Source organism: Equus asinus, chromosome 2 (genome assembly GCF_041296235.1).
Source record: "Equus asinus isolate D_3611 breed Donkey chromosome 2, EquAss-T2T_v2, whole genome shotgun sequence".
In the NCBI taxonomy this organism is placed as follows: Eukaryota; Metazoa; Chordata; class Mammalia; order Perissodactyla; family Equidae; genus Equus; species Equus asinus.
In genome coordinates this window covers 57,752,390-57,776,593 of record NC_091791.1, presented here as the reverse complement: position 1 = coordinate 57,776,593, position 24,204 = coordinate 57,752,390, and the positions used below count along the sequence as shown (strand labels likewise).

Genomic DNA, 24,204 nt, shown 5'->3' with positions numbered 1-24,204 from the left:
CATATCTTTTCCTTAGAGTTTTCTATTACTTAGAGATAAAAAACTTACTAAAATGTGTTAGATTGGAAGAAGCTTAGAATAGTTAACTAGAAGAGCAGAATTAATTCTACATATCTCTTCATCTACAGGCACTGAAAGACACAGATACCACTAGCATTAATATTAAATCAGCAAAAGAGTTATAATTTTATGATGATACATGGTTTTCCTTAGTTACAAAATAATTTCTTTTAAATTCATGTACCAAAATGACTTCTGAATTCTAATAACAGATTAAAAGGAAACTAACCAAGGGGATATGTTAGGTGGGGAGGAAAAAATAAAGGATTATTTTGCTAGCAAAGGGCTGTTTCACAAATCACTTTGTTTCCACTGGAGGAGCACTGAGATCCTCTTACAGCATTGGTTAGATATACAGTATATACTTTATAAGTAGTAAGTAATACCAAAGACTATTTTTCCCACTTACTTATTTCTTGAATGACTACTAGATGATAGGCAGTATTAAGAGTTTAATTTATGGTAACTGGTAATAAAAATAAAACCGTATATAATATTTAAGGACACTGGCTTACTGAAATTATTCAAAAATTGTAAATATTTCTAACATTTAATATCAAGAACAATAAGCATGCATTTTGTGTTTCGTAATTGGCTCAGTACTCCTCTATATTTGTTTGCAAATGTCTGAAGTCTAAGTAAGTCACTTCACTTCATTTTCATCTTATCATTTGGTGGACAATAATCTCTTGGATCAAGTAAGTATGACTAATTTTTCCAATATAATTTATAAAATAAAACAATGTGAGATATGTTGATAAAATACAACAATTGAACACAATTATAATTTTGTACAAGCTATTACAAAATTAATAATTTGGGATATTTTACATTGTTTTATTTAAAGACTGAAGCAATCATTTACTTAAGATAAAAGTCTTCAACTATTTTGAAAATGACACTATTATGTTATAAACACTGCTCTAAATTAATGGTAAAAAGAAATAGATTCAGGTTGCAAAGATAAATATCAATGATGTTACGTTACACCTCAATCACCAGAGGTAAACTTTTCAATTCCATTAAATGGCATTTTAATCCTAGAGTAAATAATAAAGTGTTATCAGATATCCCAAGAAAAACAATTAGACATTATATATGTGTCTCCTGAAACCCTAATAACATACCACTACTTATGAGATAGTTTCAGGAAAAAAAATTAACTGAACCTGAACGTGATTAAGACTCTAGATCTAACTATCAATTTACAGGAAATAGAGGACAGCAGAAAATTTAAACCACACCATAGGAATGCAATCAGCAAAATTGAGTCAACTGGGGCTGGCCCCATGGCTGAGTGGTTAAGTTTGCCAGCTCCACTTCGGTGGCCCAGGGTTTCGCTGATTCGGATCTTGGGGGCGGACATGGCACCCCTCATCAGGCCACACTGAGGCAGTGTCCCACATGCTACAACTAGAAGGACCCACAACTAAAAAATAAGCAACTATGTACTGGGGGTATTTGGGGAGGGAAAAAAAAGATTGGCAAGAGTTGTTAGCTCAGGCACTAATCTTTAAAAAAAAAAAAAAGTGAGTCTATTGGAAAAATCACCTGGTTGTTTTTTCTCAAAAAATTAAACTGCAAGAAAAAAAACCAAAAGCAGTGAAAAAGGCACTCAAAAGAGATTTAAGAGATACATTAACCAGTCAAAATGTGTGGACCTTATCTGGCTTCCCATTCAAACTTAAAACATTACCTCAAATGAATGTTCTTTATTATCCTCTAATCTGTAGTCCAAAAGTACACTCAAAGACATGATGCTACAATCAAACTTGCCACTTTTTGCAGCCCAGTTGGGATGTACAATGATGGCTGGTTCATCAGGCAAAATATATCTTCTTTCCCGACGCTGGCGTTCCATTTCTTCTTGACGTTTTCTTTCTTCTTCCTATATATTTGAAATTTTATGTTTAAACTTCCATGTACACTATGTATGTAAATCAAATGTATACCATGTAAAGAAAATAGGAAAATATTTCCATGACTCCTTATGGTGATTATACCAACCACGGGACCTGGGAAGGGAGGAAAATTCAAATTTACTATAGAGGATGCTAGTTTTATGGCTCCTCTTTCTTTTGGATTTCCAAGCATAAGAAACCACATTCTAAAGAGGGGAAAAAACAAACCACCACCTATATTAACATTATGTAAGTCACGGGATTCTGGGAAAATAGTGGTGGTAGCATAGTTTTTGGATCCCCCTGAATCACCACATTAAAAAGAGACAGAACAATCCAGAATCCAAAACCAAAATCCATGTACATTCACAACAAAACGAGGTGACAAGGTAGTCCCAAAACATCCCAACATACAAGTGGGTGGGGACAAGCCACAAGAACCAAAAGATCTATGGGTTACTTGTGTCTCTGTGGGGAGAAAGCAGAAGGAAGTAATGGAGTTGTCTGATGGACCTAAGAACAGGAAAACCACAGAACAGTCACTAGACATTCACTCGAAAGTACAGGAGGTCAATTTAAGAACAGTAGGTGAAATTAGGCAAGGTTTTACCCCTAAAAATAATGAGGACAAGGGATCCGTGTTACGATCTGAAAGGGCCTAGAACATTCTAGCCTATGAACTTACAAAGTTGATTTATCCGGCCATGCTTCCAGCACGGGCACCCACACTGAGGAGAAACTTCTGGGAGTACAATCAACAGCAATCAGGACAGGAACAGAGACATGGGAGGAGGAGGTCCAGATAAAAGTGAGAGATGGCAATAGAGATAGGAATCTCAGAAAGTAAGCCACCATATGTTTTGACAAGACAAGAGAACAACAAAACACAGAGCTCTGTATAGTTAGAAAAGCTATCTGAGGCAACCTCTTTCTAACAAAGTTTTAGGCAAACGAAATTCACATAAAAATGAGGAACAGAGGGGTCGGCCCCATGGCCAAGTGGTTAAGTTTGTGTGCTCCGCTGCAGTGGTCCAGGGTTTCACCCGTTTGGATTCTGGGAGCTCACACGGCACCACTCATCAAGCCATGCTGAGGTGGCATCCCACGTGCCACAACTAGAAGGACCCACAACTAAGAAAATACAACTACGTACCAGGGGGCTTTGGGGAGAAAAAGGAATAAAATAAAATCTTTAAAAAAAAAAAAAAAAAAGAGGAACAGTAAAGGATTGAGGTCAAATCCCATAGAAAGTTACTATTTTTATAAAAAGAGAACAAGGGGCCAGCCCAGTGGCACAGTGGTTAAGTTCGCACACTCCACTTTGGCAGCCCAGGGTTTGTGGGTTTGGAATGCCAGGTGCAGACATACACACCGCTCATCAAGCCATGCTGAGGCAGCTTCCACATACAAAACAGAGGAAGACTGGCACAGATGTTAGCTCAGGGCCATTGTTCCTCACCAAAAAATAAAAAAGAGAGAGACAACAAGGAGCAGAATTACATCCCTGCAGACAACGAAAGTGGGCCAAAAAGACTTGGCCACAAGATAGATAAAAATGTTAACTTACTATAAGTGCACAAGAAAACTGTACAAGATATGAATGAACAGCATAAGAATTTAAAAAGTAAAAAATAAAGTGATAGAGTTCAGGAAACAGAAAGAAAAGATAGTTTCAGAAACTTAAGAATAAACTAGAAGGAATACAAAAGCAAACTCAAGAGATAATGCCTTAAGAGGACAACTGTAATGGGGAAAACGTAAAAATTAAAAAGAAAGGAAGAGGAAAAAGATTCAAAAAAGTGTGACTAGGGCCAGCCTGGTGGCACAGTAGTTAAGTTCACGTGCTCCACTTTGGCATCCTGGGGTTTGCAGGTTTGGGGCCCAGGCACGGACCTACACACCACTCACCAAGCCATGCTGTGGCAGCATCCCACATACAAAACAGAGGAAGACTGGCACAGATGTTACCTCAGACACCATATTCCTTACAAGAAAAAAAAAAAAGGGTGACTAATATTGAGGAAGCAAAAAGGTTCTACATGAGATAACAGAATTAAAGAAAACAAAAGCAAGGGAACAGAACAAATACAAAACACTATTATTTAAGAAAATTTGCTTGTTCATAGCAGTATTATTCAGAATAGCCAAGAGGTGAAAACAACCAACTGTCCATCAACAGATGAATAAAAAAATGTAATATACATACACAATGGAATATTATTTGGCTTTACAAAGAAATGAAGTCCTGATACATGCTACAGCGTGGATGATCCTTGAAAATATCATACTAAGTGAGAGAAGCCAGACACAAAAGAACAAATACTCTATGATTTCACTTACATGAGATATCGAGTATAGGCAAATTCAGACAGAAAGTAGAATAGGTTACCAGGAGACAGGGAGAGGAGTGTGGGGAGTTACTGTTTAGTAAGTAAAACTACTGTTTGGGATGATGATAAACTTCTGGAAATATACAGTAATGATGGCTGTACAATACTGTGAATGTACTTAATGCCACTGAATTGTACACTAAGCAATGATATAATGGTAATTTTTACTTATGTACATTTTACCACACACAAAAAAATTTTGATGATGAGAAACTTTCCTGGGGAAAAAAAAATCTGAAACTACATACTGAAAGAGCACACCATGAGAATGACTAGTATCAAATAACATTTCTAATAAAATTAGAAATTTTGTGGATCTAGGCAAAATAGCAAGGGACTGTATGAGAAAGCAAACTGCATTATCATCATTTTTTGAAAGTAAAACTTTATATCAAAAAACAAGAATAACGGAGCCAGCTCCGTGGCTGAGTGGTTAAGTTCACGCACTCTGCTTTAGCAGCCCAGGGTTTCACCGGTTCTAATCCTGGGCGCAGACATGGCACCACTCATAAGGCCACACTGAGACAGTGTCCCACATAGCACAGTCAGAAGGACCTACAACTAGAATATACAACTATGTACTGGGGGGGCTTTGGGGAGAAGAAGAGTTAAAGAAGATTGGCAAGAGATGTTAGCTCAGGTGCCAATCTTAAAAAAAAAAAAAAAAAGAGTAACATATTTAAGATATTCAAGGAAAATAAATGTGAGCCAAAGATTTTACACTCAGCATAACTGACTTTCAAGTTTAAAGGGCACAGTCAAACTGTTATAAAACATACAAGAACTTAAATACTCTACTATGAATTGAGCAATCTACTAGAGGCGAGCTTCAGAGACAATGACAAAAGGACTAGTGGTTGGCATTAGAAATATACTTGTAGAACCTAGATTAAATGAGGATTAAAAGAGAGTACAGCAATATAAGGCTACATGCTAGGACATCATATTGACAGTACAACATAAAAACAATGGGGAGAAAATAGGGATAGAAAATGTAAAAATATTTTTAAACTAGTTTCAGCAATAATATTGGTTGGTGATGGTACTCATACTAGTACTGTGTATATATATATACGTATTTCCATCCACTGGCCAAAAAACAAAAAAATAAAGAGGACAATTTGAGCTTCAATAAGGATAAGAACTGCAAAGGACTGAAATCCATCAAATATGTTTAAATCCATAAATATATAAGGATGTTTAAAAACAAAAACAACATCTTAAGATGCTAGGGAACCAATTCATTATCTTGACAACTAGATAAACAAAAACAAAACAGTCCTTGCTTTAGAAGCACATATTCTAAAATTAAAATGATACAGAGAAGAGTAGCATGGCCTTTGCACAATAATGATGCAAATTCATGAAGCGTTCTATTAAAAAAAAAAAGAATCAAGAATTATCTTGCCTTCTTCTATATGAATTTACCAATAGGTAAAACTGTACCACTGGGTAACCAAACAGCAGATGAGGAGACGTGAAAACAAAATGATGATTATAATATCACCATTTTTCGACCCCAACAAATCAATGGATCTAGGATTTGAGCACCAATGGCCACCACCATCAACAAGTGAAAACTGGCTTTCTCTTTCTCTTTCTACTCTTCCTGTTCTGAACAATTCAGTTCTAAAGCAATTCCTCCAAGACAAGCAGACATCTATACAAGGGGTGGAACCTGGCAGGGAGAGAGAGCTACAATGGCCCAGAGCAGATGAGCTGCCCACTTACCAGGTAATGAAACTCAAATGGAGCAAAGAGGGCATCTATACAGAGAAATAGCATAGGGTAGGGAGTCAGACCAAAGTAGAGTAAGGAGGGTATCCAGATGGGAGAGGGAGAGCAGTGGACAACTGAGCAAGTAAGCAAATATATAAAGTATAACGACGATATGTTTCTCATTACTGGAGAAAGGAGTTCGACATATGGAAAGGCAGAAAATTAGAATGAACTCTGTGGCACTGGAGTAGAAGTGGAGATATTAGTATAAACTCATGACTTCCAATATACATAAGATGTAATAAATATAGATATAAAAATATATGTAGGTATGCATATATATACAGGGATATATATCTATTCCATAGCTCTGTTCCCTGAGAGGGGTTGGGAACTGCATAACAATGAGCACATGTTGGCTTCTAAATACCATTACCAATCTTCACTCAAAGGTACCAGGGCTTCCTGGGGAAATGGCTGATTCCAGAGCTAGGGCAGGGATAGTACACAGCGAGATTGAAACATTTGTATTGTGCTACAAAAAAAGGATCCTCAAAAAATGATGAGGATATGTCAAAGGGCACAGAGGCCAACTTGAAAGGGCTCCCACTGGCCAACTCTAAGACAATTTCACTATCAAAATAAATATTTATAACCTTCTGAATAAAATAAGAAATCATGCACCCATGCATCTCTTAAGAACAAGGTAATTCTCCTACATAATTGCAAAACTATTATCACATCCAAGAAACTTAACAGTGCTTCGATACTATAGAATATCAGATCCATATCCATAATCAAATTTCTCCAATTATCCCAAAAATACGCTTTACGGCTTTTCTCCCCCCATCCAGGATCCAGTCAAGTTTCACTCAGTACATTCAGTTATCATGTCTCACTGACCTCCTTTAATCCAAGTCAGTTTTGTTCTTTTGTCTTTCATTACATGGACATTTTTTAAAAGTTCAGACAAGTTGCTTTGAAATTTTTACATTCTAAATTTATCTGTTTTCCCACAGATTAAGGTAAAACATTTTTGGCAGAAATACTTCATAAATAATGACGTATACTTCATAAAGCATACATTAGGAAACATAATGCTGGTTTGTCCAATTACTGGTGTTATAACTCGCTTGTGATATTGCTACCTTTCAAATTCAGAAAAAAAATGACAGGCTTCTGCATCCAGGAGTTATTCTATTGGGCACAACACTGAGGCATAAAAAGGCTTGAATAAACAGTCTCTGAATCTTCAGGAGTGAAATGCAATCAAACACAGAGCTATAGAAACAGCAAAATTCTAGGACAAGCACTTCACTAGAACTCCATCTTTGAACTTAATTTTGTTCTAACAAATTTTCTTTACTAAAAAAATGTAACATTATTCATTTTTAAAAGGGAAGCTAAAAATACATGACTTGGAAATAACTCAAATGTCTCTCAAATAGAGAATGAATAAACAAACTGTGATACATTGATATTATGGAATACTATTAAAAGCAATAAAAAGGAACAAATTACTGATATACACAACATAATAGGTATTTCCTTAATGCATTATGCTAAGTTAGACAAGTCAGACTCAAAAGGTTATATAGTTCCATTGAAATGATATACTGGAAAAGGCAAAACTATACAAAAACAGACCTGTGGCTCCCAGAGGCTGGCAGGGTGAGAGAAGAAAATGCTTACAGAGGGGTACAGGGGATTTTTAGGGAGTGACAGATCTATTCTATGTCTTGACTGTGATGGTGGTTACATGACTACAGTCTCGTGCCAGATAATGACATTTCAATCAACGATGTAGCACACATAAAACAACGGTTCCATAAAATTAGTAACATACAGCCTAGGTGTGAAGTAAGCTACACTATCTAGGTTTGTGTAAACACATTCTATGATATTCACACAAAGACAAAATTGCCTAATGATGCATTTTCCACAATGTATCCCCTTTTTAAGCAACACAACTATTTACGCATTTGTCAAAACTTTGAAAACTGTTGACTAAAAAGGTTGAATCTTACTGTTCTGTAAATTATACCTTAATAAAAGTATACATACACATATTCCAAGAACTCCCTATAAACTAATATATTTAATAGCACATTTAAGTGATTTAGTATATACCTCTTTATCATCTTCAGATTTCCTATCATCTTCCTCTTCCTCTTCTTTTTCAGATTTCTCTAATTCCTTTTGTTCTTCTTTTTGCTCTTCTACCTTAAGCTGTTTTGTCAATCGGGCTATTAATTGGGATTTTAATCCTTTGGAACTAAGAGCTCGACTTTCTAATTCTTTTCGAAGATCATTTACCTAAATATACAGAGCATAAAAACACAGAAATAGAAAATAGGATACTGAAACAGTGAACATACTGTGCAATTAACTTCTGTCTGATGTTTAAAAATTTTGGTGAAAAGGACACTGGTGGGCCAGCCCGGTGGCGCAGGGGTTAAGTGTACACATTTCGCTTTTGTGGCCCAGGGTTCACCAGTTCAGATCCCGGGTGCAGACATGGCACCGCTTGGCAAGCCATGCTGTGGTAGGTGTCCCACATATAAAGTAGAGGAAGATGGGCACAGATGTTAGTTCAGGGCCAGTCTTCCTCAGCAAAAAGAGGAGGATTGGTAGCAGATGTTAGGTGAGGGATAATCTTCCTCAAAGAAAGAAACCAAAACAAAACTATTTTTTAAAAAAAGGACACTGGTACAGCTCATAAAATGTTTGTTAAGACAAACAATTATTTTTGGAAAATAATTTGCAGCACGTTTTAAGATACTTAAAAAAAACAGTTAATGCTTTCTTTTATGTATTTTTGGTGAGGAAGACTGGACCTGAGCTAACCACTGTGGCAATCTTCCTTTATCTCGTATGTGGAATGCTGTCACAGCACGGCTTGACAAGCTGTGTGTAGGTTCACACCCAGGATCCAAACCTGTGAACCCTGGGCCGCTGAAGCAGAGCATGTGAACTTAACCACTACCCCATGGGGCAGACCTCAAGTTAATGCTTTCTTACCCAGTAATTCTAATTTCTTGGAATTTACCCTAAGGAAATATCCTAAACACAGGAAAAAAAAAAAAACTTTAACATTCCTTACACTAGGCCCTCCCTTGAAGAAAGTGAAGAATCTAAACATCTAATAAAAGAGTAATATCTAAGGAAAACAGAACTACATCAACTAGATGGAAGAGTATAGAACATTTAAAAATAATTACATAGGAAACACTAATAGTAATTGAAAAGGATGAGACAGCACCTTTTTTTATACAACACAATTAGAACCAACCAACCAATCACAAAGCTTATACCCAGGAAAATAATGGAAGAAAACACATCAAAATTTTAAGAGTGGTTGTGTTTGAGTGATAGGCTTGAGTAATTTTTTTCTTCTATTTTTTATGTTATGTACTAATTTTTAAAATAAGCACGCATTATATTTATAATCAAAAGAAACACGAGTTTCAAAATAAGAAACTTGTAGCAGGCTGGCCCAGTGGTGCAGCGGTTAAGTGAGCACGTTCCGCTTTGGCGCCCAGGTTTCACCAGTTCGGATCCCGGGTGCAGACATGGCACCGCTTGGCAAGCCGTGCTGTGGCAGGCATCCCACAAATAAAGTAGAGGAAGATGGGCACAGATGTTAGTTCAGGGCCAGTCTTCCTCAGCAAAAAGAGGAGGATTGGCAGATGTTAGCTCAGGGCAAATCTTCCTCAAGCAAAAAAGGAGGAAGATTGGAACAGATGTTAGCTCAGGGTGAATCTTCCTCAGCATAACGAAAAATAGTTTCATAAAAAAGAAAAACTGTTTTTTGTTGAGAAAAGACGTTAACTGAAAGATTAGCTTTTATATGCTAAATAAGTTGCTAAACCAAGTAATGATCAACCTCTGATCTTCTGATCATGTAGAATAAATGTATGCAGAATCTATGGATTTACATTGAAATTATAGGCCTAGAGATGCAAAACTGCAGAAAGAAAATAGGTCCAAAGACCCTGGAGAGCAGGAAAAAAACTACTACAGGTTAACAAAAGACTTTCAGAAAAAGGCTTTAAATTATAATTTCCTTCCCAGTTCACATGTATTATCAATCCACTTTTTACTTGCAAATTTTATTTTACAAATTGGATAATCTTTTCCTATGTTTCTTCCCTTCTCCTAGAATTTAAATTCCTTACGTGTAGAAATTCTGCCTTCTTGGTCAGTTCTCAAATCAGAGAACAATGCTGCTCACACTCTAGGTGCTTGTATATTGCATTCAACAAATATTGGATGAACTGATTTATGAATATACCTTATGTTTAAATTTTATACATATATGCATAAGTACAATATAGAATACTTATATAAAATCAGTGTACTTCATTTTTAATGGGTTTTATCTGAAAAACATTCCTCATTCTCTACTCCTGTTCAGAGATTTCAAATTAAATACTATCACTTTCAAAGTTACCTTCATTGTCTTTGGATCAAGTTTAGACCAATGGGTAGGAGTGGAAATTTCTTTAGCTTCACCATCATCTTTCTCTTCTTCATCCTGATGTACAAAGTTAAGAACATAATTACTATCCTGAAACCTTAAAATAAAAGTAATTTATTTTTAAAAGTCTGTTGCTGATCTGTGCAAGGTCACAAATGTTTCAGATTGTCTTCTCCTAAAGTTATTATTTAGGCAAGTCCACGTACATACATTCTACCACTTTTAACTGATCACAAAGACACTCATCAGCCAATCAAAGCCAGATCTGTGAAACACAAAAGGGTGATAAATTACAACACAAAGGATATCAGGGATGCACAAACACTGCCGGTCTCCACTAACCACACAGTGTGTGATCTTGCCCCAATTTTCAAGCCACCCAAAGTTAAGACTGATTTAGTCAGACCTTTCAAATGTACCAAAGACGATGCCACATAGCCTGAAATTTCAAATCTCTCAGACTTGTGGTTGTCCAATTTCAAAAATCCATGACTAGAACTGATGACCGTGAAAGAGAAAAATTTTTAAATTTTAGAAAATGGCAAAATGTTTAAAATGGCTTAATACTGATTCTTGCTCAACAACTGGTCCCAGATTCCAGCAACTAGACCTATGATAAAAACAAAATTCTGTGCAATTTAAGCACAACTTATTTTCCTTTGAGGTCTCAGCACTCTTAAAGTTAGTTTAATAGACAAATTTTTTTTTTAAGAGGAAAGAACATACAACTATACTGCTGAAAGCTGGATTACCAGTCGCTGTTACCAGTTATGTTCCTCCATGTGTGTTTGTTATGTAGTGTGTGGTGTGCATTTGTGCCTGTGTTCCTGTGCCTGTGAGAAGCGGAAATAGAAAAAGGGATTAGCGTTCAGTGCCTGTTCTCCATCAGCCTCCTTGCGTTCACCCTGAAGCTTCTCGACCAGCTGCTGCTTGTATCCTCGGGAGAGGGTTTCCCACTCTGAGCGGGTGGGAAGGCAATGCCAAACATCCGGGAAAAATAAAACCACTGTCTCCACATGAGCTGGAACTGTACGCCCCTTGTGGGTCTCCTCAGGGCGATGGTAGCGAATCTCTGCAAAACGGTACCTGTTGCAAGGGAAGAAGCATGTTGGAAAAAAAATTCTAAAATACATTTAAAAGACCCTAGTTCACTTGTAGCACATCAAGTAAAGAAATTTTGCTGCAAGAACTTGAGGTTGGTCTAAAGAAAAAAAAATTATAGAAGCCATAGTTCCTCTTTTGGTACATTTGTACAATATTTTATGGTTAAAAGAAGAATATGTTCCCCAAGGCATTTTCATGTTTGATTACAGAGCTACCCTTATTTTAGAGAATACCTGAAGAAGCTGGACAGCTGTTCAGATTTCATGTGCTAAAAAAGAATATTCTGAATTAAGACACAAGAAATATACTAAAATACACAGGACAAATAAGCCTCAAGAGAAAATATGGCTGAACAAAAATAATCAGCAACTACATCATTTTATAACAAAAGAATTATAATGAAATGAAGTTCTCTCTTGACGATCTTCTCCAGCTATGCATGAAATGAAAAATATTTTCAACATACATCCAACTTCCAAAGTACACCATAACAAAACATTTAAATTTTCAGTTTATTTTGATTAGTTCTTAATCCTTTTTCCCCCAAACATTTTGGCACCAAATAAACTTTTGCTATAAATGGGGATTTTCCTTTGAGATTACCTGCATGATCAAGGTTGCTAAAATAAGGGTGGGGGAGGGAAGGCTGATAGACAAGAACATCTACATAAACTATTACAAAAACATTTCTAATCAAGAAATGAATTGGTACTTACCATTGTGTGCAGACACTTAGATCAATGCCTGTCAGAGCCTTACAACAACGAATAGCAGTCTTAATCAACACAGAGGGGTCTTTTTCTGGGTCTGGTCCATCCAACGAAGGAGACCAGTGGCCTCCAATAGCCATGGCTTCATCCTTGCCTTTCATGCCCACTAAAAACTAATTCAAAACAAAGAATCATTTACATATATTATGCAACTTGTCAAATTGCAAATAAAATACGTGAAAAGGAAAGGTACAAACCTTTCCAATATCATTTTTACTACCTCTGGTATCTGTCAGTCAAGGAAGAGTTCAGTTCATCGTGTTCCACACTGCATTTCAGCAATGGAATAGGATTTACACATCATAACTCATCCTTCTAAAGTATTTCTTCAGATAAAGAGCTCTTTTAAAGAAAGCTATAATTCAAACTTTAACAGCATCCAAAGATACACTAAATCCATTACCACTAAGATTCTACTATGCTACAAATGTAAAACAGCAAAATGACAGTTGAACTAGTGACATATACATAAGATACAGCCATAATCTGCAATGAGAAAAACATCTACATCATTAAATTCTGAGTACCTTAATACTAAAATCAGTTATTAAACCAAGTGACAAGATTAAAAGGGTGGTACTTTCAGTTTTACATATATACACACACATACAGTTAGAAATAAGCAAAGTGACTATACCCCTAAAGTTGAAACAAATCTTTCATTTTACCTTAACAAGTCTAGCAGGATGCTGAAATCCATCTCGAAGTTCTTGTGGGTCTTCAGCAAGAGCACATGACTTATGATACAAATCTTCCATACTAGGGCTAGCCATCAGCATTACCTATTATAGTCAAATAATTCAATCCTGTCAAAAGTCTAAAGTAACGTAAAAAAATGACAAGCACTACTAATTATCCTTACACATTAGATACCCAAAATTTTTCATAAAATGCTATAGCAGTAATGGTATTAGATACCTTATAATCATATAGTTTTAATCATATAGCTTTTTATTTTTTTAATTGCAGTAACATTGGATTATAATGTAATATAGTTCTCGGATGTACATCATAATATATTTTGAATTATGTGTAGATTATATTATGTTCACCACCCAAAAACTAATTATAGTCCATCCCCTCACATGTGAGTCTAATCACCCCTTTTGCCCTCCCCCCTTCCCCTATGGTAACCACCAATCCAATCTCCATTGCTAAGTGTGTGTTTGTCATTGTTTTTATCTTCTACTTATGAGTGAGATCATACGGTACTTGACTTTCTCCCTCTGACTTATTTCACTCAGCATAATACCCTCCAGGTCCATCCATGTTGTCACAAATGGCTGGATTTCATCATTTCTTATGGCTGAGTAGTTCAAGGGATGCTTTTTGATCAATGTTTTAAGATAGCAGAAAACTATTGACCATAAGCAATATACTGAACGTTACCCTGAAGACTTGCAGTGCACTCACCCAACGTTATGTTTTATCTGGGGCTACTGGAAGTCATAAAACATAACAAAAAGCTCCATAAAATCAACTTCATCTTCATATTTTTATAAGGTTTAAAATGTTAAAACAATAAATAATTTTATAGCTTAAGAGGTAAGGGAAAGAGAGGTTAAATTAAATTACTTAAATAACCAAAACAGAATCAGGCAGATAAGAAAAAAACATAGCTATTTGAGTCTTAAACCTAACAATCACTTTCTGAAGATCAACTCCACATATATTCTTAATACGAATAAATGCTCAAAAATTTTAGCTGTCTCTCCTAGGAGAATACAAACCTTTGCACTGTATAAGTGGTCAGCATCTGGTGGATCAAGAATGGCCATATTTTTTTCTAAGGACTCTACTTCTCTGTGCATTACATAGAAATTGCAGTAATTTCCCAGTTGAAATGGTCTTGACAGAGGGAAAGCATCCACCCATGTAAACTGAGCATCAAAAAAGTCACTAGGTATATATAAATTCTGATAACGGCGCCTTAGTTCCATCATGTCACAACTAGGACTGAAAAACAGACATAAGTAGTGAATAAATAGCCTTAATACCAAAGATTATGCAAACACTCACTTAATTCTGAAGCTAAATATAACCTGACATAGGTTGAAGCCAATGCAAAACGGACAGAGTCAATTATCAATGAGTATAGACTTGCAGAGAGGCACATGAAAATCTCATTTTCAAATTCGTTTACTTACAGTGCTGAATAAAAAACTGGTATCTAAGTGTTACCTTTATTTCTTTACTTTTTGTGTGTAGCTTAAAACTCGTTAGAGAAGACCTTTTGAAATAACTTCAACCCCAGCTCCAGAGAAGATCTGAACAAAAGCAGTTCTGCCTCAGGTGAAACTGCATTTTTGAGAAAATTATGGTTCATATATAATATAAAGAGGGGATATACAGAGGGGATAAGAGTGGTACCAAATTAGTATGAGTGTTCCTCAGTTAGGTTTATACAGTATAGAAAAAAAAACAACCTTTATTCTACAGAAAGATCCTAGATCAAACATAGCTACATTCAAAATTAAATATAAAAATCCAATGAAAACAAAATCCAAATGATTTTCGGATTACCCTTTATACCTCTCTCTGAAATCCATACCTGATTGTTTATTATGTAAAGAGAAAAATAAGTTTCTTGCCTTTTAAATCTGGCATACTGTTTTTTTTAAAGGTGATTTCCTTTTTCCTAAGAAGCAGAACTTTTAAAGAAGAACTCAAAGGTAAATGAATCTGGTAAAAAGCCAAGAGATTTGTGTTAAAAGCATAATGAAAAGTGGTAAACACCAACAATTCCTAAGATGAAAATACAACTACATTGTCTTTTTTAAAGACAAGGGTATGAAATGTGAACTGACATATTTGGTAGGGCTGTCTTTCTATTTGAAGCCTAAAAGTACGAAATATAGTCAGTTACAGTTGTTGATAACATTATACCTTATTTGGATAAAATTCAGCTGTCAAAATTGTAAAAATGTGAAAAACAGATATTTGGGTTTTGTTTTTGTTTAAAGAAGTGCTGCAAACAGAAAGTATGTGCAGTATTTTCCTAGTTTACCATCACCAGAATTTCTGAAGTCATGTTTTACCCTATAGGAGTAAAATCTATAACAAAACAAAAGATAAGAAGTACAAATGAATAACTTCTTGGCACACGGTCTCTTATAATATTACTGTAAAAATATTTTGATTATCAAAACTACAGATGAGAAGAGGTATGGAAACTTTGAAATCATTTCTATTTGTAATGGGTTCATTTGATCTTATGGGAATTTACTTCAAAGTGGTGAAATAAAACTCTCAAGGGCTAACTTGGAAGGAGATAGATAAATGTTCAATTTATAGCCTATGCATCAACTCTTCCCATAATAAAGCAGAGCTGCTCTATTTAACATCTTTGAGGCTGGAGAAGTGGTTTTGGTTCTAATGAGTTTCTCTGAAATACGCAGACTAGGTATTTTGAAGTATACAAGTAAATAGAGACAACAAGAAAATTAGTATAAATTAAGAATAGTTGCTGATTTGACCATAAGAATAAAAGAACACCAACTACATAACAATCAAGCAAAGTTCTCAAGCAAAATTTTTTTGATTTTGTGTAGCTTAAATAAAGGACACTGGTTTATTCAATCTAGAATTGAATAAATAGAAATTTTAACTTCTGATAGATATTATGAATATTAATTATTACACTTAATTGAAATGCAGCAATAACCTCTCAGGATACTGAAATACATAGTTATTGTTTCTGTGCTAACCAACTTTAAATGCTGCTAATAATTCATTTTTCTTACTTTACCGTCAGTTTGTTTTCTCCAACTGTTAATTTATCTTATTCACAATTGTCTGTCCCAGGGCCTTTAGATGATTCTTCCTGTCCCTTCATCATATATCAACTGTCTATGAATTAGAACTTCGCAGCTATTTCCTAGTTAGTCACCATCTCCCACCATCACTATTAATTATTGGGTATCTACAACTGCCACACACCGGGTTATATGCTTTAGACACATGAACTCAGCCTCGTAATAATTCTGCTGGGTGAAACTATTTCCATTTTGCAACTGAAGCTCAGGAACTCTTGGTAACTTGCCCATGACCTCTGATTCCAAAGGCTGAAAATCTATTTAAGTATACACATACACACATGTCTATGTTACATGTCTGTGAGCATATATGCAGGTCTATGTTTCTATTATACTACATTGCCACAGCTAACGTGAAATAATTGGTCCACTGCTGTATTATCACTTCATCATACACAATGCACTACACGTGAACTTAATAAAGTTATCAATAAATCTGGATCTTAAATGATTTTCACTTTAAGTAACAATTTCATCACATAGGGGTTGCCTTTTCCAATAGCTGGTATTCTTAATGAGCGTATGGAAATAATGCACCCTTGTAAAAAACTAAACTGCAACTTCAAATTGCATGAAAAATCTCTCTTAACATAACACATTCTACCAAATTGTACAAAACTGAAAAATTAGTAACTGAATAAAACAATGAGAGAAAAAAGAACTTACCAATCTAAAGAAAACTTTGAAAACTGAACTGTGTAACGTGGAACAACACGTCGAACTCTCCGAGGTGACCGTTCTCTCTCCCTTCGAGGAGATCTCTCCCGGGAACGCTTTCTCTGAGGAGATCTTTCTCTGGATCGACGTCGTTCTCTCTCCCTTTCACGACTTAAAGCAAATTTTTCTAAAATTACTATTATTTGTGGCATTACAGAAGAATTCTTTAATGAAATAAATATAATAGGCAATACAAGCAAGATTTCACAGTATACGTTTTTACACAACTTTTTAAAAACTACGGTAAGGGGCTGGCCCAGTAGAGCAGTGGTTAAGCGTGTATGGTATACTTCGGCGGCCTGGGGTTCGCTCACCAGTTTGGATCCTGGGTATGGACATGGCACTCCTTGGCAAAAGCCATGCTGTGGTAGGCATCCCAGATATAAAGGGGAGGAAGATCGGCATGGATGTTAGCTCAAGGCCAGTCTTCCTCAGCAAAAAGAGGAGGATTGGCAGCAGGTGTTAGCTCAGGGCTAATCTTACCACCCCCCCAAAAAAAACTACGGTAAAATATACATAACATAAACTTACAATTTTAACCTTTTTTTTTGGTAAGCATTTGTGTATTCATAACTGGTTGATACCAAATCAGTGTGAGAACGTTTGATTGTCATCAAACACAAAGATTCTTCCTTTTTTTTGAGGAAGATTAGCCCTGAGCTAACATCTGCTGCCAATCCTCCTCTTTTTGCTAAGGAAGACCGGCCCTGAGGTAACATCCATGCCCATCTTCCTCTACTTTATATGTGGGACGCCTGCCACAGCATGGAGGGCCAATCGGTGCCATGTCCGCACCTGGGATCCGAACTGGCAAACCCCGGGCCGCTGAAACAGAATGTGCGAACTTAACCGCTGCGCCACCAGGCTGGCCCCCCATTTTAACCATTTTTATTAAGTGCATTCACATTGTGCAACTATCACCATCATCAAAAGCATACTTTTAAAAACATACCTTCGGTCATCTTTTCTGTTAGGCACTTGATCTCCTCTGTCATTCCTCCCTGAAAATCTGGATGGTGGATCTAACCTTCGCGCTGGTTGTGGCTGTGAAACTATACGAACAGGAGGCTGCAATAAACCAGCTTTAAAAGATACAGAAAAAAATTAACTTATTTAAACAAAGTTCAAAAGCACTCCCTGGTTAAATTTTATAGACAGAAAAAGCTGGCTAATATTTTAGGCTTTGCAGCCCACAAATGGTAGAACCATTTGTGTATTTCTTTGTAACCTTTTAAAAATGCAAAAATCATTTCTTTTAAAAGAGTGGCACCTGAGCTACCATCTGTTGCCAATCTTTTTTTTTTTTTTAAGTCCTCCTTTTCCCCAAAGACCCCCAAGTACATAGCTGTATATTCCAGGTTTAGCATCTGAGACGCTGCCTCAGCATGGCCTGATGAACGGCGCCATGTCTACACCCAGGATCCAAACTGGTGAAACCCTGGGCTGCCAAAGTGGAACATGCAAACTTAATCCCTTGGCCACAGGGCTGGCCCTGCAAAAACCACTTTTAATTCAGGGACCACACAAAACCAGACCATGGACCAAATCCAACGGCTACAGTTTGCCAATCTCTGATCTATAGACATTAAATCAAAGATTGCTGTACAACAAGATATTCACAGGTTGCCAAAGTATCAACGAGAGATTTATCTGCACAGACAAAAAATAAACCCTAATGGAGAGAACTATGGCCACCACTTTGACCAGGTAATCAAACTTAGCAGCAACAGTGGAAGAATGTGACAACATGAGACTCCTAGAGTGATGCAATATGAATTACAAAACATCGCCTATAACGTGTTCTTGCCAAAAGTCTTCAGACTTAGCTTCTAGTTCATAGTTTATATGGCAGATAAACAGGTAAAAACATCACAAGGAATCAAGACAAACCCAGACCACAACATTCCAAAAGAATCTACACATCAGTCCAATTACTTCAAAAAGTCAACTGTCAGAAAGGAAGAAAAAAAAAGTAGGAAACTATTCTAGAATAAAAAAGACTAAAGAAACATAACCAAATACAGTGCAAGAAACTTCACTGGCTTTTTGTTTAGGAAACAAAAAAACAACCTTAAAAGACATTTGGGAGACACCTGGGGAGATCTGAATATAAACAGGATATTTAAATGTTTTTTCTTAGATGTGATAATAGATTGTGGTAATACAGGAAAATGTTCTGTTTCAGGAAGGGTCTGCTTAAGTATTTAGGGATAAAATGTCACAATTCCTGCTAATTACTTCAAATGATTAAGCAAAAAGTGTGTATATTTGTATACACATGCAGATAAAAGACAGTAAAATGTTAACTTCTCAAGGCTGTAAGTATACAAGTGATCATTATACTGTTCTTTCAACGTTTTTGTATACTTGAAAATTTTCATGATAAAAACTTGGGGGAAAAAACAGCTAACTTATTACCTACCACCTTACACTTGTTAAAATGGCTATAGTCACTAAGACTGAAAATAACAAATGTTGGGAGAGGGCGTGGACAAAAGGGAACCTTCATACACTGCTGGTGGGAATGCAAACTGGTGCAACAACTATGGAAAACAGTATTGGAGATTTCTTAAAAAATTAAAAATAGAAACACCATATGAACAGCCATCCCACTACTGGGTATCTAACTAAACAACTTGAAATCAACAATCCAAAGTAACATATGCACCCCTATGTTCAGTGCAGCACTATTCACAACAGCCAACACATGGAAACCATCCAAGTGCCCATCGTCTGATGATTGAATAAAGATGTGGTGTATATATATATATACAATGAAATACTACTGAGCCATAAAAACAGGACAAAATCATCCCATTTGCAACCACATGGATGGACCTGGAGGGAATTATGCTAAGCGAAATAAGCCAGACTGAGAAAGCCCAACACCAGATGACTTCACTCATATGTGGAATATAAACAAACACATGGACAAAGAAAATAGTTCAGTGGCTACCTGGGGAAGCCAGGTGGGGGTGGGCACAGGGGGTGAAGGGGAGCACCTATGTGGTGACAGACAAGAAATAACGTACAACTGAAATCTCACAATGAAGTAGACTATTATGAACTCAATTAAAAAAAAAAAAAATAGGGGCTAGCCCCGTGGCCAAGTGGTTAAGTTTGCACGCTCCGCTGCAGGCAGCCCAGTGTTTCGTTAGTTCAAATCCTGGGCGTGGACATGGTACTGCTCATCAAGCCACGGTGAAGCAGGGTCCCACATGCCACAATTAGAAGAAACCACAACGAAGAATATACAACTATGTACCAGGGGGCTTTGGGGAGAAAATGGAAAAAATAAAATCTTTAAAAAAAAAAAAATAAGGGAGAAGGACCAGGAAAACAAAACAAAAACACAAAAGCAAAACAAAAACAGCTAACTTATGACTGCTTATGTTAAGAAATACTGCCAGCTAAAGATTAACAGGCTACCAATCCAAAAGGAATCCTAGTTGCCAATGGAGATTTCCCTACCCTTCCGCCAACTAAACCTTATACCTCCAACTCCCTGAAATCCCCCAGCCCACTATGCCTCTTTTCTCTCTTCCATTTTTTTCTACCCTACTTCCATTGCTCCTACCAATCATCCACCAAGCTCACGGTACACATCACCACCAGAAATACTGCTTCCTTGAGCCCTTCCACGGAAGCCTTATCTCTTCTTGAGCCAAGGCAGGGAAAAAATGGTATTCAAGTCCCAATTCACAAGAGGAAACAAAACCTCTTAGGAAAAAGATGAGGAAAAAAATCAGAAATCATAGGACTAAAGGTCAGATACATGGAAGAACCAAGTAGCTTGAAATAGCCTTTCATTACCTAGTAAGTTTAAAATACACAAACCCTCAGATCCTACAATTCCAAACTAAGGCATAGGCCCTAGAAAAACTCAGGCACATTGCCTCTGGACACACATATGAGAACATACAAAGCAGCAATTTCAGAAAACAAAAACTACTAACAATCTAGTTTACCAAAGAACAACAAATAAGTTATACAATATTCACACAATGGAATATTATGCAACAATGAAAATCAAGAAACTAGAGCCTTATGGAATAAACAGTAAGAAAAACTTTAAAACAATGTTGAACAAAAAAAAGTCCTGTATAAAAGACTATATAAATGGAATCACACATCTAAAATTCAAAAACAAATTTAAACAGTTTTATAAGGATGCATATTTAGAAAGTAAGTGGTGATTACAAATGTTCGTTTAATAACGTGTTACACTGCAAACTGTCTTATCACTTTGGTATAAGCGTCATAATTCACATAATAAAAGAGAAAATGCCATAATTACTTTTTAAAAAAATACCAATTAAGCAGGTTTCTGTTAAGCCAAGGCTATCATTTTTAACAGCTTTGATAAGAAAATGTCAAGACTTTCAAATAATTTGCAAAAGAAAATTTAAAACAGTTCATTTCTTCGACGCACTATGGTTCAATGAGTAATTTAAAGTGTTATCATCAGAACTACATGTATGTAAAATGTTGTAAGTCTCAAAACCATTTTCTCCCATTACAGATAAGGTATCAATAGGAGGACAAGGGATCAATAGTTTTGATATTTAAGTTTACAAAGAGGATGTCTTTGAATAAGAGCAATAAAATAAAAATACTTCCAAATAGCTATAGAAGTAGAAGTTGTCTACACCAGATACTTAAGCTTCCTTTGAAGTATTCTGGAAGCTCCTGCCTTTCTTGTAATTAAAAGCATACTCTCATTATTTCAACAACTAAACAGGTATGAATTAGTCTGAATCTTTAATACAAAGCTAAGGTACAGTGCACGCAGTACCTTTCTGCTGCGGCTGTTGCAATAAAGGCTGTGGCTGAGTCTGCAACAGCGGTGTAATAGAAGCCGCTGAAATCTGTGCCTGCAGCAGCGACTGGGGCTGCGGCTGGGCCTGAACCCCAAATGTCGTCTGCGGTGCAATAGGCTGAAGGACAGCAGGAGGAGTCTTCAGTAAAGGCTGGGTTTGGGATTGATTCTTAACAAAAATAAAGAAATAAAGAATTTTTTTAAAGAAAAATCTTTGTAAATTAGAAGATTCAATTACCAAGTTTCTATAATACTTAACTCAGTATTTTACATACCTGATTTGGTAGCGTTTGAATTCTTTGCGCATTCCATTTAAAAGGCATATTGGGATTATATGTGGCTTCAACCAATACTCTGTCACCCACTTGGGGGGTTTTCCCTTTGACAGCACTGGAAAAAATTAAGTTAAATATAAATACAATTAAAAGATTCCTTCAAAAAAGACTTATATACTGAGTAAATCTATAACTAGAATGGAAGCCTAAAAAGCTTTTAAAAAGCAGACATACCTTCTACCCTTAGTTTAATTTAGAACTGATCATGTTTCACCCTCTTTACATAAACACAGGGTTTGAAGCGGAAGAAATCATTTTCCACTCCATAGTCTCCTAACATTGTGTCCCTTCCTCTATAGCACTTTCTAACCTCTATATCCCAAGAGTAAGATTTGCTTTGGGCTTTGGAAAGATGAGAGAAATGCAGATAAGATGGAAAACAGGAGACTGCTTATAGAAAAATCTTACACAGCAATTTTTTCCCAAATAAAGTACTTTCAAGAAGTTCATTAGAAATCTATTTGAAATATCTAAGGAAATTCATGTTTCCTGCAAACACGACACTAACAAAATCCTATTCTGAATGTTAGTTCATCAATCATTCAATCCTATTAATTTTTCAATTAAAAAATGTTTTTTAGTATATATTGTCATTAGCACGTCAAACAAAAGATTAAATTTTAAAAGGTATTATTACCATTCCAATCTAAAAGGCATATTTAAACCTGCCCATGAATAGTCAGAAATGTTAATTCACTCTGAAACATTTATAAAGATTTCACCATAACTAGTTTGTTCCATAATCAAAAGATATCATCGGCACATTATCATAAAAGGTCACATGTACAAATATAATTCAAGCTGAATGATTAAAACAGAAATTATAACTAAACCACAATCCTATGCCACAATTAAGCAGGTACCCTATCAATATACTCAATGCTAAATATAAGAAGCCATCTGCCAACACCTAATGAAGTTTACCTAAGCTGAAAGAATACATCTTCATCCACAAATCCAAATGTATCGTGTAGCTTTGTAACCACCCCTGTAAAAACACGCTGTTTCTGAGGTTGGGTTTGTTGCTGACTGGACCTTGGTGTTGGATATGATACAGTTATCTGTGCTGCAGGCTGAGGTGTAGACAGGCTAAGGCTTGTAGGCAGTGCAACAGCTGGCTATAAAACAAAATCAACATCAAATTAAGGTAATGGTTTGAAATAGTCTAGAAATTAAAAAGACTACTTAAAACTAACTCAAAATGCTAAAAATAATTTATTTGAAGTTAGAAAATACCTATGTATACCTTGAAGGTGAGACTCAAGTCTAAAAAATCATGTTATTATTGATCTATTTCATCATTATGTTCCCTAGGATGAACATTTTTCACAGATTGTTCCAGGAAAAAAAAGATACAGTGCACTAAGTTTAAAAAACACTGAATATTTCAGCCCTCTCTTAGAAATTCAAAATCCATAGTGGCATAATAAAGACTCAGGAAAGTCTTATAGAAGAGAAATAAGTCAGACAGAGAAAGACAAATATGTATATAGAATGTAAAAAGCCCGAAGAACTCATAAAAACAGAGAATAGATTGGTGGTTGCCAGTGCGGGAGGATGAGTGAAGGTGGTCAAAAAGTACAAACTTCCAATTATAACATAGATCAGTTCTGGGATGTAAAGTATAGCATGGTAACTAAAGTTAACAATACTGTATATCCAAAAGTTGCTAAGAGAATAGATCTTAAAAGTTCTAAACAGAAGAAAAAAAACTGTAACTATATGAGGTGCACGTTAACCAAACTTATTGTGGTAATCCTTGCAAGAGATACATACATCAAATCACTATGTTGTACACCTTAAATTAATATAATGGTACATGTCGATTACACCTCAATAAAAATGGAACAAAAAGAAGAACTTTAACACTTTCACTGGTCTTTTCTGGCATAATTAAGTATGAATAACAACGTATTATTCATTAAAACCTCTGTATGTAAATAGAATCATTAAAAAGAAAGGAATAATTATCTGATTCAAGTCAAACCATGGAATTTGTTTTACACCTGCCCAATAAAGCAAGTCTCTAAGTTCTACAATTTAAAAGAAAAAAAGGAAAGTCTTACAGTATATAGTAAAGGAATTCAGCATTTC

General features: G+C 35.9%; 1 protein-coding gene, 1 non-coding gene and 1 pseudogene across 8 annotated transcripts in view; 1 reads left to right on the top strand and 2 right to left on the bottom strand.

Moving 5' to 3' along the window:
- CCAR1 (cell division cycle and apoptosis regulator 1) overlaps window positions 1-24,204 on the bottom strand; it is a 54,544-nt gene that overhangs the window by 14,834 nt on the left and 15,506 nt on the right. For all 7 annotated transcript variants that reach the window (XM_070488997.1, XM_070489012.1, XM_014862782.3 and 4 more), the window contains 12 exons: window positions 23,035-23,228; window positions 22,051-22,165; window positions 21,752-21,944; window positions 17,909-18,038; window positions 16,906-17,067; window positions 14,155-14,380; window positions 13,093-13,206; window positions 12,371-12,537; window positions 11,426-11,636; window positions 10,524-10,607; window positions 8,201-8,386; window positions 1,757-1,948 (listed from right to left, as the gene is read on the bottom strand). In XM_070488997.1, coding sequence (XP_070345098.1) covers window positions 1,757-1,948; window positions 8,201-8,386; window positions 10,524-10,607; window positions 11,426-11,636; window positions 12,371-12,537; window positions 13,093-13,206; window positions 14,155-14,380; window positions 16,906-17,067; window positions 17,909-18,038; window positions 21,752-21,944; window positions 22,051-22,165; window positions 23,035-23,228 — 1,974 coding nt within the window. The remainder of the gene's footprint in view (window positions 1-1,756; window positions 1,949-8,200; window positions 8,387-10,523; window positions 10,608-11,425; window positions 11,637-12,370; window positions 12,538-13,092; window positions 13,207-14,154; window positions 14,381-16,905; window positions 17,068-17,908; window positions 18,039-21,751; window positions 21,945-22,050; window positions 22,166-23,034; window positions 23,229-24,204) is intronic.
- On the top strand, window positions 5,634-5,734 carry LOC123283593 (U6 spliceosomal RNA; annotated as a pseudogene).
- LOC123283648 (small nucleolar RNA SNORD98) lies at window positions 12,669-12,733 on the bottom strand. Its single transcript, XR_006524324.1, has one exon. It is a non-coding gene; the product is annotated as a small nucleolar RNA SNORD98 (small nucleolar RNA).